Source organism: Misgurnus anguillicaudatus, chromosome 10 (assembly GCF_027580225.2).
Source record: "Misgurnus anguillicaudatus chromosome 10, ASM2758022v2, whole genome shotgun sequence".
NCBI lineage: Eukaryota > Metazoa > Chordata > Actinopteri > Cypriniformes > Cobitidae > Misgurnus > Misgurnus anguillicaudatus.
The window spans coordinates 26,531,907-26,548,647 of NC_073346.2; the positions used below are offsets into that span (position 1 = coordinate 26,531,907).

At 37.8% G+C, this 16,741-nt stretch overlaps 1 protein-coding gene and 1 long non-coding RNA gene across 3 annotated transcripts; one reads left to right on the top strand and one right to left on the bottom strand.

Moving 5' to 3' along the window:
* Nucleotides 1–2,237: 2,237 nt before the first annotated feature.
* LOC129427625 (uncharacterized) lies at nt 2,238–6,471 on the bottom strand. Of its 2 annotated transcripts, XR_012371572.1 has the most exons (4): nt 6,321–6,471; nt 5,811–5,898; nt 5,466–5,548; nt 2,238–3,792 (listed from the first exon to the last, which is right to left on the bottom strand). It is a non-coding gene; the product is annotated as an uncharacterized lncRNA (long non-coding RNA). The 2 variants fall into 2 exon arrangements; XR_008638694.2 differs by lacking the exon at nt 5,811–5,898 and having other exon boundaries at nt 2,240–3,792; nt 6,321–6,466.
* A 3,049-nt stretch (nt 6,472–9,520) lies between these two features.
* Nucleotides 9,521–15,739, top strand: LOC129449147 (G-protein coupled receptor family C group 6 member A). Its single transcript, XM_055211918.2, has 6 exons — nt 9,521–10,204; nt 10,414–10,711; nt 10,799–11,554; nt 11,651–11,848; nt 11,934–12,057; nt 14,222–15,739. Exons 1-6 carry the CDS (start codon nt 9,996–9,998, stop codon nt 15,235–15,237), a joined length of 2,601 nt encoding a protein of 866 aa, XP_055067893.2. The 5' UTR covers nt 9,521–9,995; the 3' UTR covers nt 15,238–15,739.
* The last annotated feature ends 1,002 nt before the right edge of the window (nt 15,740–16,741 follow it).

Genomic DNA, 16,741 nt, shown 5'->3' on the forward strand with positions numbered 1-16,741 from the left:
TTAGTCACTCTCGTGTTGTTACAAACCTGTATACATTTCTTTGTTCTGATGAACACAAAGGGAGACATTTTAAGAAATGTTTGTAACCAAATCGTTCGTGGACCCCATTTACTTCCATAGACATTTATACAGGATTGTAACGACATGAGAGTGTCTAAATGATGACACAATTTTTGGATGAACTATCCCTTTAATTCTTTCTCTATACAAACAGGCCTGTCTCTAGAGGCTGCATGTTTACTCGGGGAGAGCCAAAAAGTCATTAATGACCAAAAAAATGTATTATGCTAGCTAATAAGAAGCCCTACTTTGTGACATTTCTTATGACATTACTTCTGATGTCAAAGAGCAGGCACTGATTTCACCCTAGAGGAGTTACATTTGTGAGAATCTTGTTAAATAGCACAGCTGTTTAATAAATAAATAAATAAATGGGGTGAAAGTTCAACCTCGTTTATCTTTAACTTTTTTTAATTTTCTCTAAACGTTTATTATGACCCCACAATATTAAATGAAAACTTGTACAGGTGACACTTCAACCTGCAAACTAAATCTACCCCTTACCATATAAGTCCTGTATTTCATTTTGTTTCTACCTACTTTGAATCGCTAGATGGCGCCAAATAGCTATTTTACCTTGCGCTAATATAAAATGAGCGACAGAAATTTAAGAGACGGAGCTGTGTCCAAAATAGCCTATTTTACCTTTATACGATGCACTATTTGACATGACAACCGTTTAAAATGTAAATCATATTGAACATTATTGAGTGCTGCCTGCCATGATCAGCCGCAATAGAGGGTATGCACTGACGTCACTTTTCCACATGACCACGCGAGAGCTCGCCCGGTTGAGTGGCAAAACGTGCAACAAAATGGCTGGTTTTCATAGGGGCTGCTGCGAAAATGCCAGTAAACTGACTATTATCAGCTTAAATTAAATGTAGTTGGACATGATAGCAGAGGTGGACAATACTTAGTTACATCAGTTACATTTACCAAGCATCTGTGCTTTATTAGGATGTTTGTATTGGGGAAAAATTACTTCACTACATTCTAAAGCATAGAATAATACTGTGTATTCTTTAATATTGCATATTAAAATTACTTGAGTAAAAGTTCGTTAATGTACTTAAATATTGTGTATTAATATAGGGTATTTATGAAATTAAATATTAAATGTAAAACAAACACGTGTATTTATGAAATGTAATAAATAAATAAAAATTATGCTAATATGCTTTGGAATGTGTTTTCCAAAGAAAAACACGGATATAATACAAATACTTGAAAAATACTTTTAAGTAGAAAGAAAAACCTTGATAGTGACCCTAGGCTAGCAACTTGTCAACCCACCTGTGGTCTGTGGACGTTGGCATGAATGATCTATTTATTTCTCCTTTCGGTGTTTTTTGGCAGTCTGTAAAACGATAGCTCCGAATTCTTGTTATCTGTATTATATGCTGGATCCCAAACCGTCTACTTCCATACTATATAGTACGTAAAAAGCGCTACTTTACGTACTATATAGTATGGAAGTAGGCGGTTTGGGATCCAGCAACAGTCTCCTCAGTGGGGGCAACCGCAGGCACTTTCGCCGAAGATGACGTCACGTGAGTGAAACTCGTGCCGGATGAATTCCCGCTTCTCGGCACAAGATGGCGACCGCAGCTCTTTCGGCGCACTGTGTCACAATTCGCTCACTTGCTTTTATTCATACCGTAAAGTGCCCAGATAGTGAAGTAATGTAGGCAACAGTGAACGAAGGGTGCGAAGTTTACACACAATTTAAATATATTTCAAAAGAAACATTATTAAGCATATCAAGCAATAAAATATGTCGTATCGTTTATCTCAGTAGTTCTTTACGCCGTGCGCCTCCATCCCCCTCATGACATAAACTCTCTCAAACTGGTTATCACCGTTATTTTTTATTACACAGAATTTATGATAAATTGTATTTTATAAAATGTCCAGGGCCCCCTGGCACCATCTCCCAGTTTGAGAACCAGACGGTTTCAGCAGTAACAACATAAACAAACGGCTTTTGTGGAACAAACGTAACTACCCAGCAAACATAAGGTCAGCGGTCCACCGGCGGACCACCGGCGGCAAAGTTGGCGGTCCACTGGCGGATGCCGTACCCGGCTCGCCGGAGTTTTACCCAACGTTTTTCCCCCGGACCACCAGCGGCAGCCGCTACTTTTTCGACGGAGGTCCGCTGTCGGACCGCTGCCCCAGATAACATAAGACCAGCGGACCAGCGGCGGTCCACCGGCGGATGCCGCCAGCGGCTCGCCGGAGTTTTGCCCATCGTTTTTCCAGCGGACCACCAGCGGCAGCCGCAGAGGTCGGAGGTCCGCTGTTGGACCGCTGCCCCAGCTAACACAAGGCCAGCGGACGAGCGGCGGTCCGCCGGCGGATGCCGCCAGCGGCTCGCCGGAGTTTTACCCATCGTTTTTCCAGCGGACCACCAGCGGCAGCCGCAAAGGTCCGCTGGTTTATACCGGTAATGGTTGCTAGCTGCCCACGGTCGGTCCGTGGTTCATAATTGTTTAATCACGCTAACCAAATGTCTTTCAACACAATAATAAACAATTTACATCAGCAACTGCAAATTTATTATTGTCAGTAAACAGAATAAATATTCAAATGCATATACATTTATTATCACATGCATTAAAACCAACATGACTTCCAAATAAAAACAACCAGTTTACACCTTTCTGTACCCATGCAAAGTTATCCATGATTTTACCATCATTTGCAGTAACACATGGTAAATATAAAATCAACCATGGTTTCACAACAATAATAAAGAATAAACATTCTCTTACAACAGCATAGGTTTATAGTACTACATTTTAGTAACCACAAACTTTACCATGATTTAAAAATATATGGTTACCATGGTTTCACTCCAGCATTACTATAATACTACAATAGACCATTTCAAAAGATGTAAACAACACTGGTCCAGAAGCACTTCCTGTTTCAGTTTTTTAACACTAGATAAACGTTGGGATAAAATAAACCAACAGAACATATAAACCTGAATTAACTGAAGTTAAACAAACATCTTAAAGATAATAATATATGTGAAATAAAAAAAATAACTGTCACATACTGTAACAGGAAGTGTTTCTGGACCAGTGTTGTTTACATCATTTGAACTGGTCTATACTGTCCAACAAAGCCAAAGCGCAGTAACTATGCATTTGGTCAAAATTGAGTTAAAGGTTGAAATGGGCTATGTGAGATCTGTTGTCTTGTGACAAAGTGTCCTGGTTTAATTTTGTCCCATCAGAGAAATGTGTTTGCCAAAATTGCAGTAACAAGTTTGACTGGCTGGTGTAAAAGAAATTTAAGAACTTTTTTCTCGGTTTTACTGTTTGCGTAGTTACTGCACTTAGAAGAAGAAACTTTTTCAACCCACTTTGTGTTGTTACAATGTCTGTAATATGTACATTAATAATATTTGGATGATGCAAAACATCATTTTGGCAGAGTGTTGTGGACAAATAAAGGGAAATAAATCATTAAAATTAGCTAAAGAATATTTTTTCTAATATAAACATATATTGTATTTGTAACAATATTAAGTGGGTTGAAAATCTGTAGGGTTGCGCTTTGGTGCAGTAATTACAACATGTTACATTTGGCAGTTGTGTATGTCCATCTATAGATGCCATCATATAATGTCTTTGTGAGTGTTTACGTCATCTGAAGTCTTCACAAGTGAGGCTGGATCCAAACAGAGCCGTAAGCTCTAGTTATCTTATGATGTGTATCCTGATGGACAAAAACAGAAAAGCAAAATGAGGAGGATTAGGATTGCTGCTGTTCATATTATTTCAAGCAAAAGCTCATTTGCGCATTTTATTATTTAATTACTGAAGAACAAGGTCATAAGATGTCTTAGTGTATGTGAATGCTTGTCTTAGAAGTAGTGTTTTTTTCTAGATTTAGACTGCATGGGAGAATTTAGGAGTAAAATGTGAAAAAGCCTTTTTATTGTATTTTATTAAAGAGCAATTACGGTCCGACTCATGATTTTACATTTACTTTGGTGTGTAAGTATGTATTAGTACATGTTAACGATATGCATAAACAATGAGTAACAATGACTTTGTATTGCGTGAGGCTGCCTGAACCTCCATGTCATTTCTGGCTTATAACAAATACCACAACAATGCCTAAAAGCTGCTGCGCGACAGGGTGTGGAGCTAACATAGCCTGGCTCCGCCCACCTACGTGCTGCCGCTTAGTTTTCATTAAGTACAATGTCTGGGACTGCTGTGTACAGTTTTGTTTTCTCCTGTAAAAATCTGCAGGACCAATCAGCGAACAGAGGTCGTGCGTCAGTTTGAGTTGTAATTCAGTAATGGCAGCGGAGGAAGACGTGAGAAAAGCTATTTAGTCCGTTGTTGCAAAACTGCAGAATATACAGAAGTTAAAGCCGGAGCAAGAACAATGTTTGCTAAGTTTTGTTGGTCTGATTATTCAAACTTGTTGTTTCCAGCCGGCTTTGGCGCATGACATACGTCATGACCACACGTTAACAATTGCCTATGGCAGATCCTGAGTGACTCTGGGCAGATCCAATAGTTTTAAACTTCAACAGAAGACCCCCCTTAATGGAAGTAACACTTTGCAATGGAGCGTGGCCAGGCTCCCTGTACAAATGAAATGAATGTACGAGAGTCTGGTTGGACCAGGCTTGAGCTAACAAGCCAAAAACCCAGAAATAAGATTTTATAAGCTGTTGACACAAAAAAACCTAGCGTTTCAAAGACACAAAACTGGATACAGGCAACTTGTCATAGTACTACTACAAATAGAACTATGCCCAGTTGCCCACTGAAGGGAAACATAATCAGCGATTCACTTTTGTCTCCTGAAAGGCCTGTATTTCTAGGTTTTTCAGCGTGTTAGCTGTAGACTCTGTCACGCAGCAGCTTTCAGGCATTGTTTTGATTTTTGGTTATAAGCCAGAAATGCAATATAAAGTAAATTGAGACGGTTGGATTGTTTTCCCCCGGTGGGCGTGGTTTTCAAATAATGCGCTGTCTCTATAATTGCTCCCGCTTTTACTCATAGCCTACACATTAACTCCTGTCAGCATTGCATTGTGACCGAATCCTTCAAACAGGAGCGTCACATTTCCGGCTGACGTCAGACATATTCAGGCCAATCACAACGTACATATTAGCTGGCCAATCAGGGACACAGCGCATTTCAGATCGATAAGTTCTGTACAAAATCAATGCGTTTGAGGAAGGGAGGAAATCTAAAGCTATAAAAATGTATGTGTTTTTAACCGTACACCACGCAAACACATTGCATATTATACCAAATACACAAAATTAACATTGTTTTTTACCAATGAAATTGGATGCACTTTATAAATAAACCACAACCTTAAACCTGTAAACTGCAATGTATTAGTTTGAGGTTGTACTTACTAGTTATGAGATTCACAGCACCTTAGAGATGGTTTCTGACAGGTCTGCTTCGACTCTGCTGCACGGATATCAGCATGGAAAATCTACAAACATAACATGCAATTTGTCACAAAGCAATCAATATTGATTAAAAGGATGTGAAACACTGAAAAGAAAATTAAAGTATACAAAATATAACAGAATCTATGTTTTTAGGTTTACTTGTTTATTTAATATTGCTCATATGGTGCCACTCACGTTTGGATGTTAAAACCTTCCTGGAATAACTGCTATAAACGCAGAAAAATTACAAGATGCATGGTAATATGTTGTGGAAAAAAGTGAGTTAATATGCTCTCAACCTGCCTGAGTTTACATCTCTGTCTGTGGCTCCTTTCAGAAAATTTTGAAATCTTCAGCTTTTCTTCTATTATAGAGGTTATTTTGGTCACTCCTAAAATAAAATAACAACTTTTTGTATATGTATGTTCACGATAACACGTGTTTGTACTAGTTTCACCAAATACTCACGCTATATGAAAGTTTTTTCACCGTTTAACTGTGCAGTACATTGCATATTTTAGGCTAAACAAAGTAGTCTAAGTTACTTCCAATAATGCATTGACAACCTGAACAAACCTATCACATCATCTCATCAACACACGAAGTTGCTTTTTAAAAAGCCAAAACTTAATAAACAATGCAAAAGCTATAGTCACCATAACATTTTCACTTATGAAAAGCGTCCACATGCTATCAGACTTTCTCGAAGACAAAAAAACATTTCTATTAAGTAAATATTCAACACAAGCGTTTCTGTTACGTGTCAATAATAGTTGTGTGTATTATTTGTGTATTTTGAGGGACTAAACTTACCTGAAAACAATAAAGAAACCCGTGAAAGACGAGCTTCGTCAGTCCCACCTCATGGTAATCTTCTTCTTCTTCCGTTTTAATGGCGGTTGGCAACTAACTTTAATAGTGCATTACCGCCACCATCTGGACTGGAGTGTGGTACTAGAGTCTAATCCTTTCAAAATATGAGACAAATATGCAAAAAAAAAAAAAAAAAATATATATATATATATATATATATATATATATATATATATATATATATATATATATATATATATATATACACAACACTCAAACAAAACAAAATCAATCTAAATTCTTTTAATTAATCCTGTTTTCCTCAAAAATTCAATTACATACTTAAAACAAATTCCACCTGAGCTTATTTGTAAAATGTCCTGTAAATTTAACCTCATGTGTTCACCTTGCAATTGTGCTATTAATCTTTGTCTTTCATCCTGATATTTAATACAGTGTAAAATAACATGCTCTATTGTTTCTGAATTACCGCAAAATTGACAGTTGCCATCAACATGCTTCTTCATTATTACCAGTGTATTGTTTAATCGTGTGTGACCATATCTCATTCTTGAAAATACATCCTCCTCCTCCTTACTTCTGTTCGTATTTCTGCCCTTTCCCACTTTGTTCTGTATACTATAGTACTGTCTTCCAGTCTGCCCACTGTCCCATAATGTTTGCCATTTTCCCTTCATTTTGTTTTTAACCATACTTTTAATTTCTGCTTTACTGTAATTTACCTCAATATCTATGTTAGGCTTTCCAGCTGCTTGCTTAGTGTATTTATCTGCTGACTCATTTCCTACAACTCCTATATGAGCTGGTACCCATACAAGAGTTACATCAATTCCTGACCTCACCAGATTGTTTGCCACTTTTAGAATATCATATACAATGCCCTGCCTTGAGTTTGACTAAAACGTTTTGATACTAATTAAGGCTGAACTGGAATCTGAAGCAATTATTGCCTTCCTAGGCCAATTGACATCCACCCAAATCAAAGCTATAGCCACACAGCAATCAACTCTGCTGTGTAAACGGCTAAATCATCACTGATTCTTTTACCCACTTCAATTTTTAATTTAGGGATAACATAAGCAACCCCCATTCTTGAATCCGTCCGTTTAGATGCATCTGTATATATAATTAAATCCTCCCTATACCTCTCCATTAAATAGTTCTGCACCCTGTATTTGTCTATGTCATTTTCTTGCTTTTCTTCTAATAGTCCCAAATCAATGGACATCTCTTTAAAAACCCATGGTGGATTAACTGGCAACGCTACAGTAGGACTTATTTTTAACTCATTAATCCTCATTTCATTTACTTTATCATTGATGACCCAACCAAAACTTCTGACTTGAGCGTTTCCACGCTCTTGACATTGCTTCAGCACTGATTGACTCATATGTTTTTCATTATGACCTCTCAAGTTTGCTCAATACACAAGGGCTAGCTGATCTCTTCTAAGGTGAAGAGGCATTTCTCCCATCTCCACCTGGACTGCTGTCACTGGCGTGGTTTCGACAGCACCACAGCATAATCTCAACGCCTGATTTTGGATCACATCCAACTTGTTCAGCCATGTTTTGGCTGCAGATCCATATATTAAGCAACCATAATCAAATATAGACCTGATCAAACCTGTATAAATTGTTCTTAAAGCATGTCTACTTGCTCCCCACTCAACTCCGCACAAACACCTCATTACATTTATTACTTTTTTGCACTTATCAATTATTTTTTGAATATGCATTGCCCATGTCAATCTTTGATCAAACCATATGCCCAAGTATTTAAAGGAATCAACCCTTTCTAACTCATTAGCAGAAAGTTTCACTTTTATTTCCTTGGCCAGTTTCTTTCTTGAAAAAAACATTATTTTGGTTTTATCCATTGAGATCCTAAAACCCCATCTAATAGCCCAATTATCCACTACATCAACTGCTTGCTGAATCTTATTCATCACAAATTCCACATTCCTCCCTCTTTTCCATAATGTACCATCATCTGCAAACAATGCTACATCTACAAAATTCTCTACTTCCTTAAAAATGTCATTAATCATGATGGAGAACAATATAGAGGACTGATAATACTCCCTTGCGGAATACCATTTTCTACCTGATACCGCTCACTTGTCACCCCATTTATCCTTACTATTATTGATCTCTCTGACAAAAATTCCTTAATCCATGTAAACACTCTTCCCTTGATTCCCATATGATTTAACTTAATCAAAACCTCATGGTAATCCGTATTGAGAAAGAAGGCTGTTCGACTTCCTGCCTGCGGCCCCGCTAGAATTGACAGACGGATGACATTAAAGTGCCGTGAGAGCGAGACGAAATTACACTTCGTATGAGTTCTCGAATCGTTCTCGCGGTACTTTGACGTCATACAGCTGTCGGTTCTTGCAGCGCCGCATGAAGTCGAACAAGCCAAAAAGGGCACGTGTTCGGCGCGCACAGCACACGCGTCATGGCAAATTCACACATTGACATAATCACTACAACAATTTAAAATCTCCTAAAATGATTATGAAATCACAAACTCGTTTTGTTGTCTATAAATGTCCAAATTACCACGCCTGCACGTGGACTATATTGTATTAAACACTATCTCTCATTTTTTATTCTATCCTTAAAATTCTTTTAAACTGAAATATTAAAAAAATATGTATGCATTTCGTTAAATAAGCCCTATATGCAGTCTCATATTGCTTTTCATGTATTTTCTTAAGATTTTTATAATTCTTAGTTTCAGTAGAAAACTAGCAGTTTGCCACTGGTGTACCAACGGTGGTCCAGCAGGGGCAAGCCGCTGGTGGCTTGCCACCCAAGAAACGCCGGGAGACAGACAGCTTTTTTACGTTGGTCGGTTTGCCGAAGGTGCCCCGACGGTGGTCCGACCGCGTCAAGCTGCTGACTTTGTGCCACCCAAAAACCGCCGGCGAACCGCCAGGTCATTGTTTGCTGGGGCGGTTTGCCACTGGTGTACCAACGGTGGTCCAGCAGGGGCAAGCCGCTGGTGGCTTGCCACCCAAGAAACGCCGGCAGACCGACAGCTTTTTTACGTTGGTCGGTTTGCCGAAGGTGCCCCGGCGGTGGTCCGACCGCGTCAAGCCGCTGACTTCGTGCCACCCAAAAACCGCCGGCGGACCGCCAGGTCATTGTTTGCTGGGTAGGCCGACTGATGCTATTTATTATCAATGATCACAATTTATCAATTCACAATAATAATAATAAAAATTATACATTATTATTAGGTGAATATACCTACATTTGATTACAGTTTGCTAGTAAATATTAAAATGTACTACAGTTTTTCTTAAGTGGAGTTGTTGTATAGTTTAATATGTGCAGCAAACCCTCAAGAAGTTGTTAAACTTTGTTGTTTTTCCTGGACACTTTTCATTGTATGTTGAGCATTTGTTTTGTTTTCTTTTGTTAAGACAATTGTTGGCATTGGTTTAATTTCACCTGTTTTACAGGAAGACACCTGCTTAGATGTTTAGGGGGTGGGACTTTGAAAAGTTGTGGGAGGTATTGTGTCTATGTTTTTTCCTTCCAGAAGCTTGCATGAAGGAAGCAGTTTGTGCATTATAAACAAAGATGTGTGAAAGAACCTGTCAGTCAACCAGGTGAACTTGGGCTGTAACAGCCTAAAGCAATGATGTCTTATTTGGTTTTGATGAATCTCTTTCTGATGTTCTCTTGGTTGGAGGAAGTGACAGAAGCCTCTCTGACAAAACCCAGCTTTCCAGAAGCCACGGCTCCAGGAGACATCATCATCGGAGGGCTTTTTCCCATCCATGAGGCGGTGGAGGACAACACGAACGTATACAGCATCTCTCCACCCCAGCGTTCTAACTGCAGCAGGTGAGATCTCACTGTACAGGATTCAGCCACTCTAACAAATCTGAATATTTTTTTTCAGATTTTAGTTGGTTACGTAGAATCTTGATTTATATTTTATTTTGAGGGCCCATGTTTCACATTTTCCCTTATTTCTAGTCATTGCAACATTGCATAATAAAATCTGAAGGATCCAGGTCGAGTCACCTCTGCACAATTTTGTTTCTCTCCAGCCTTTACGCAAGAGGATTAACTCAGCCCTTAGTTATGATTCATGCTGTTGAAATGGCCAACAGATCCCCTATGCTGAGTAATTTGAACATTACTCTAGGGTATCGCATTCAAGACACATGTTCTGATGTTACCACTGCACTTTGGGCCGTCCAGGATTTTACACAGTCGTCCTCAGCCTGTGATGTAGCAACAAACTCTTCTCAAAGTGACAAACCCACCATGGCTATAATTGGGGCCTCTTCCTCGGAAATCTCCATTGCAATTGCCAGGGAACTTAATCTTCTACTAATTCCACAGGTAAGCTCTCTTGTTTCAGTAAAGCTCTTGAAAAACTGGCCTGAGGTAATACGATTCATTCACTTGTTATCTGTGTACCTGTTGCAGATTAGTTACGCATCGACGGCCATCATTCTAAGTGACAAAAGTCGTTTTCCTGCTTTCATGAGGACTGTCCCTAATGACGAGTACCAAACCAGAGCCATGGTCAAACTGTTGAAGGACAGAAACTGGAACTGGGTTGGAATTATTACTACAGACGGAGACTACGGGCGTTCTGCTATGGAAAGCTTTGTTACCCAGGCCGCACAGGAGGGAATTTGCGTTGCCTTTAAAAAAATCCTACCCGACTCACTTGGGGATAAACAAAAACTTAACACCTCGATCAACCAGACGGTGAACTCTATTGTCAATAACCCTAAAGTTAAAGTGGTGGTCTCCTTTGCTAAATCTTCTCAAATGAAAGACTTATTCAAGGGTTTGTATGGTAACGTTTCTGATAGGAGGGTGTGGGTGGCCAGCGATAATTGGTCGACTGCTACAAATATTCTTGAAGAAGTGAATCTCACAGATATCGGAGATGTACTCGGGTTTACCTTCAAGAGTGGGAACGTTACATCGTTCAAACAGTTCCTTAAGGATTTACAGTTTAGAAATGAAGAAAATATAAATTCATTTCTGAAGAAATTTTTAGAAGATCCGAATATAGGAAATATTACAGTGGCGGTACAGAAACTCCTAGAAAATACTAACCCGGACATGGTCTTCAGCATTCAGCTGGCTGTCAATGTTGTTGCAAAAGCTGTGGCTGAACTATGTGGGAAACGCCAATGCAAGAATGCAACAGATATCCATCCCTGGCAGGTACTTCACCACACCGTCAGCCAAATTAAAACTCAAATTCTTTTAAATTAGTTTTTTTCAGAAAAGTATTAACACGTCACAAATGTTTTTTTTCAGCTCCTTGAACAGATGAAAAACATCACCATTGAGATGGAGGGGGTGAATTACAAGTTCAGTACAAGCGGCGACATTAATTTGGGATATGATGTCTTGTTGTGGCAAGAAAAGGAATTGAATAAAACTGTCAAAATAGCTGAATACGATCTATTCAATGCCAGTTTCACCTATATACACCAGAATCTAAGTGTTTTTGAGGTGATATGTCTGCATTATACTACTAATAATGATAGTTTTAGAGTTTTATATACTGTAGTATTTTAATAACTCTTTATTTTCTCAGAATGTGATATCGAAATGCTCGAACAGCTGTCAGCCAGGAGAGTTTAAGAAAACAGCCGAAGGCCAGCACACTTGTTGTTACGAATGCATCAATTGCTCAATAAACTATTACTCCAACAACACAGGCAAGTTCCTATATATATAAGTCTTAGGCCACCATCTTTGTTTTGTATCAAAGTTTTAATGTCCATCCATATTTATTTTTCACTCTTTTATTAAGCTACAAACAGAAAATACAATATATGTACACAAAATAAAATCAAAACAATTTTCAGAACTAACTGTCTTCTATAGGCACCAAGTATTTAGATATTTCATATATTATTTATAAACTTTTCTGTGTTAAAGGAATAGTCTACTCATTTTCAATATTAAAATATGTTATTACCTTAACTAAGAATTGTTGATACATCCCTCTGTCATCTGTGTGCGTGCACGTAAGCACTGGAGCGCGCTGCGACGCTTCGATAGCATTTAGCCCCATTCATTTAGCCCCGTTCATTCAATGGTACCATTTAGAGATAAAGTTAGAAGTGACCAAACACATCAACATTTTTCCTATTTAAGACGAGTAGTTATACGAGCAAGTTTGGTGGTACAAAATAAAACGTAGCACTTTTCTAAGCGGATTTAAAAGAGGAACTATATTTTATGGCGTAATAGCACTTATGGGAGTACTTCGACTCGGCGCAGTAACACCCTCCCTCTCCCATTATGAGAGGGAGAAGGGGAGCGGACTTTTCCGGCAAGTCGAAGTACTCCCAAAAGTGCTATTACGCCATAAAATATAGTTCCTCTTTTAAATCCGCTTAGAAAAGCGCTACGTTTTATTTTGTACCACCAAACTTGCTCGTATAACTACTTGTCTTAAATAGGAAAAAACGTTGATGTGTTTGGTCACTTCTAACTTTATCTCTAAATGGTACCATTGAATGAATGGGGCTAAGCTAAATGCTATCGAAGCATCGCAGCGCGCTCCAGCGCTTACGTGCACGCACACAGATGATAGAGGGATGTATCAACAATTCTTAGTTAAGGTAATAACATATTTTAATATTGAAAATGAGTAGACTATTCCTTTAATAATTTAATATTAAAAACACTGATCTCGTTACATTTTGTTTTGACCCTGGCTGTGGAAACCCAGCTAGTCTTTGTTTATGGTTTACTGTTTTGCATATAAAAGATATATACGTAAATATATATATAGAGGTGCTGGTCATATAATTAGAATATCATCAAAAAGTTGATTTATTCAAAACCTGAAACTTGCATATTATAAAATTCATTACACGCAGACTGATATATTTCAAATGTTTATTTCTTTTGATTTTAATGATATAACTGACAACTAAGGAAAATCCCAAATTCAGTATTTCAGAAAATTAGAATATTACTTAAGAGCAATACAAAGAAAGGATTTTTACAAATCTGTGCCAACTGAAAAATATGGACATAAAAAGTATGAACATGTACAGCCCTTAATACTTCGTTGGAGCTTCATTTGCCTGAATTACTGCAGCAATTACTGCACTCTTGTCTGTTGTTCAAGAGTGGCTTGACAGCTGAAACCCATGTCTTGCATACGTCTGTGCGTAATGGTTCCTGAAGCACTGACTCCAGCTGCAGTCCACTCTTTGTGAATTTCCCCCACATTTTTGAATAGGTTTTGTTTGACAATCCTCTCCAAGGTGCGGTTATCCCTATTGCTTGTACACATTTTTCTACCACATCTTTTCCTTCCCTTCGCCTCTCTATTAATGTGCTTGGACACAGAGCTCTGTAAACAGCCAGCTTCGTTTGCAATGACCTTTTGTGTCTTGCCTTCCTTGTGGAAGGTGTCAATGGTCGTCTTTTGGACAACTGTGAAGTCAGGTGTCTTCAAAAGTGAACCTTTTCACAATATTCAAATTTTCTGAGATACTGAATTTGAGATTTTCCTTAGTTGTCAGTTATAATTAGCAAAATGAAAATAAATAAACATTTAAAATATATGAGTCTGTGTGTAATGAATGTAATGAATATAATATACAAGTTTCACTTTTTGAATAGAATTAGTGAAATAAATCAAATTTTTGATGATATTCTAATTATATGACCAGCACCTGTATGTAAAGAACATTCTGTGAAAATAAAACAGCTTTTAACAGTCTGTATACAGTAAATATATACACCTCAATACCACTTGGCATTGTAATTATGGCTTAAGATTCAATGTTCGGATTTCATTTCAATGTTAAGCCTATTTTATCTCAACATATGAATAAATGCTTGATTATTGCATTACAGACATGGTCGAGTGCTACTCATGTGAAGCAGACGAGTGGTCAGACATTCGAAGCACCAAGTGTAACCCCAAGACTTATGAGTACTTTGAGTGGAATAATGGGTTAGCTATAGTGCTCTTGACCTTGGCTGCTTTGGGCGTCCTCTTCCTCTTCTTGATCTCTGCGCTCTTCATCTATCAGAGGAACTCTCCTGTGGTAAAGGCAGCAGGTGGACCACTCTGTCATCTGATCCTTGTTTCCCTACTGGGAAGTTTCGTCAGCGTTGTCTTCTTCGTGGGTGAACCGTGCAACATGACGTGTAAGGTGAGGCAGGTGGTCTTCGGCCTGAGTTTCACGCTGTGCGTCTCATGCATCCTGGTTAAGTCTTTGAAGATCCTCCTGGCTTTTCAAATGAACTTGGAGTTGAGGGAACATGTGACCAGGCTTTACAAGCCGTACGTGATCATCTGCGTCTGCACGGGGGTGCAGGTCATCATTTGCACCCTTTGGCTGATCTTGCACAGCCCTTATAAAGACAAGGTGCCTAGCCCCAAAGTCAATCTAATAAATTGTAACGAGGGCTCAAACGTGGCTTTTGGGGTCATGCTGTCATACATCATTTTATTGGCGCTAGTGTGTTTCACTTTTGCTTACAAAGGCAGGAAACTTCCACAGAAATACAACGAAGCAAAGTTCATTACGTTCGGTATGCTCATTTATCTCATGGCCTGGGTTATATTTATACCTGTGCAAGTTACCACAAGTGGCAAATACTTACCAGCTGTGGAGATGGTCGTTATTCTTATATCCAACTATGGAATATTAACCTGCCAATTCATGCCAAAATGTTACATAATCATTTTTAAAAAAGAGCACAATACCAGAGATGCTTTTCTAAAGAATGTATACGAATATGCCAACAAAAGTTCTCAAAACATCAGAGGTTTAAGTGAAACTAAGCCAGTCTATATCATATCCAATCCTCAACTCGTATCTGCTGAGAATGCACCTAATGTTCCTGCACAAAAAGAAAAATAAACAGTGACTTAAATGTACACAATGCCAAGATATGAGATGTTGGCATCTTTAGATCAAGAAAAGACTATGAACTCATGATGATGTTTTAAAAAAAGAAAGCAAACAAAATCATTGTTTTGTGTGTTTATACTGTATATAATAACTTTATTTATAACTGTTTTAGTTTGTTTAGCTTTAGTATAGCCAAATAAATGTGTAAAAACACTGAATCACAACCCATCATATTCCGTCATTAAACTTAACCATGTTTTTATTTGAAGCTTAATTTAAATCATTTAAATAATTACATTGTATATAAGTTTGATTTCCATCATTAATTTTACATTTCAATCTTTAAGTGTTACTAAGTCAATATAAAATATATGAAGGTTATATTTCCTCAGAATTTACAATGATTTTATGTAGTGAACAGTGTATTACAAAAATGAGTATATATAATTTATTACAGATAAAAATGTGTACAAATGTGTAAATGATTTCATAATGCATCTCAAATGGCTGGTAAAGATTATTTTTCATTAAAAGTCTAAATAAAATGTGCAAGAATCTGTCATTTTACTCACTAGACAGGTTTTAAATATTTATTGTACTTGAAGTCAGGGATAAAAATGAGTTCTTAAACACATATCAAGTTCAACAGAAAAATCTAAAACAAAGAACATTTTATGTTTCATGCCAAACTAAATCCACAAGCATCAGGAACAGTATGTTGCAGGCAGCATATCCTTCCAGACACCTGTCTCGTGTCAAGTTACTTAACTTATTTTTATTTTGTTTGCTCATTTCTCTCTTCATGTGTCATAATGTCTCTCTTTGCCACAGGCCTAATGCTTCGGTGACACTATGAGAGAAACAGCGAGAGTCCCAGTGGCCATTTATCCAGTACTGTCATCACACTTGTAATGAACTGTCACAAACCCTTTTATAAGACACAAACATATGATCCAGTAACCTAAATATTTGGTTAACACTGTACAATAAGGTTGTATTTGCTGTATTAAAGACAAAGTGTGAATGCTTTTAACGGCCATGAGTGTATAACAGACTTGAATGCTTGAATTGAAGTTGAAATATGAGAATGGTGCTCAAACACGCAACATGCAGAGCAATAGAATTTTTGCATCGGTTTTAAATATGTCTTAAGAAAGATGATAAGTCAATGCTTCATTGTTATTTGTGTGTAATGTCAGCCCTGACAGCAATGAGAGCAGACAGTGGATGATTATTGCCAATGGCATGCCATGTTTTACAGTTTCCATGGTTTTCCCCTCTTCAAACCTGCATGTCCAGTTTTTGTCACCTGAACGCTTTTATTTTCCCCTCCCTAAAATATACTTGGATATAATGTTATGCAATATAACACTAAAATGTGTAGATTTGCAACTATTTACCTGTCGGCTAATGTTGCTAGTTGACAATCCCATAGTTAAATATTTGTAGAGACATATTTGAGATCTGCAAACATATAACTCCTAGGAAAATGTAAATTGAAACCCAGAAAACA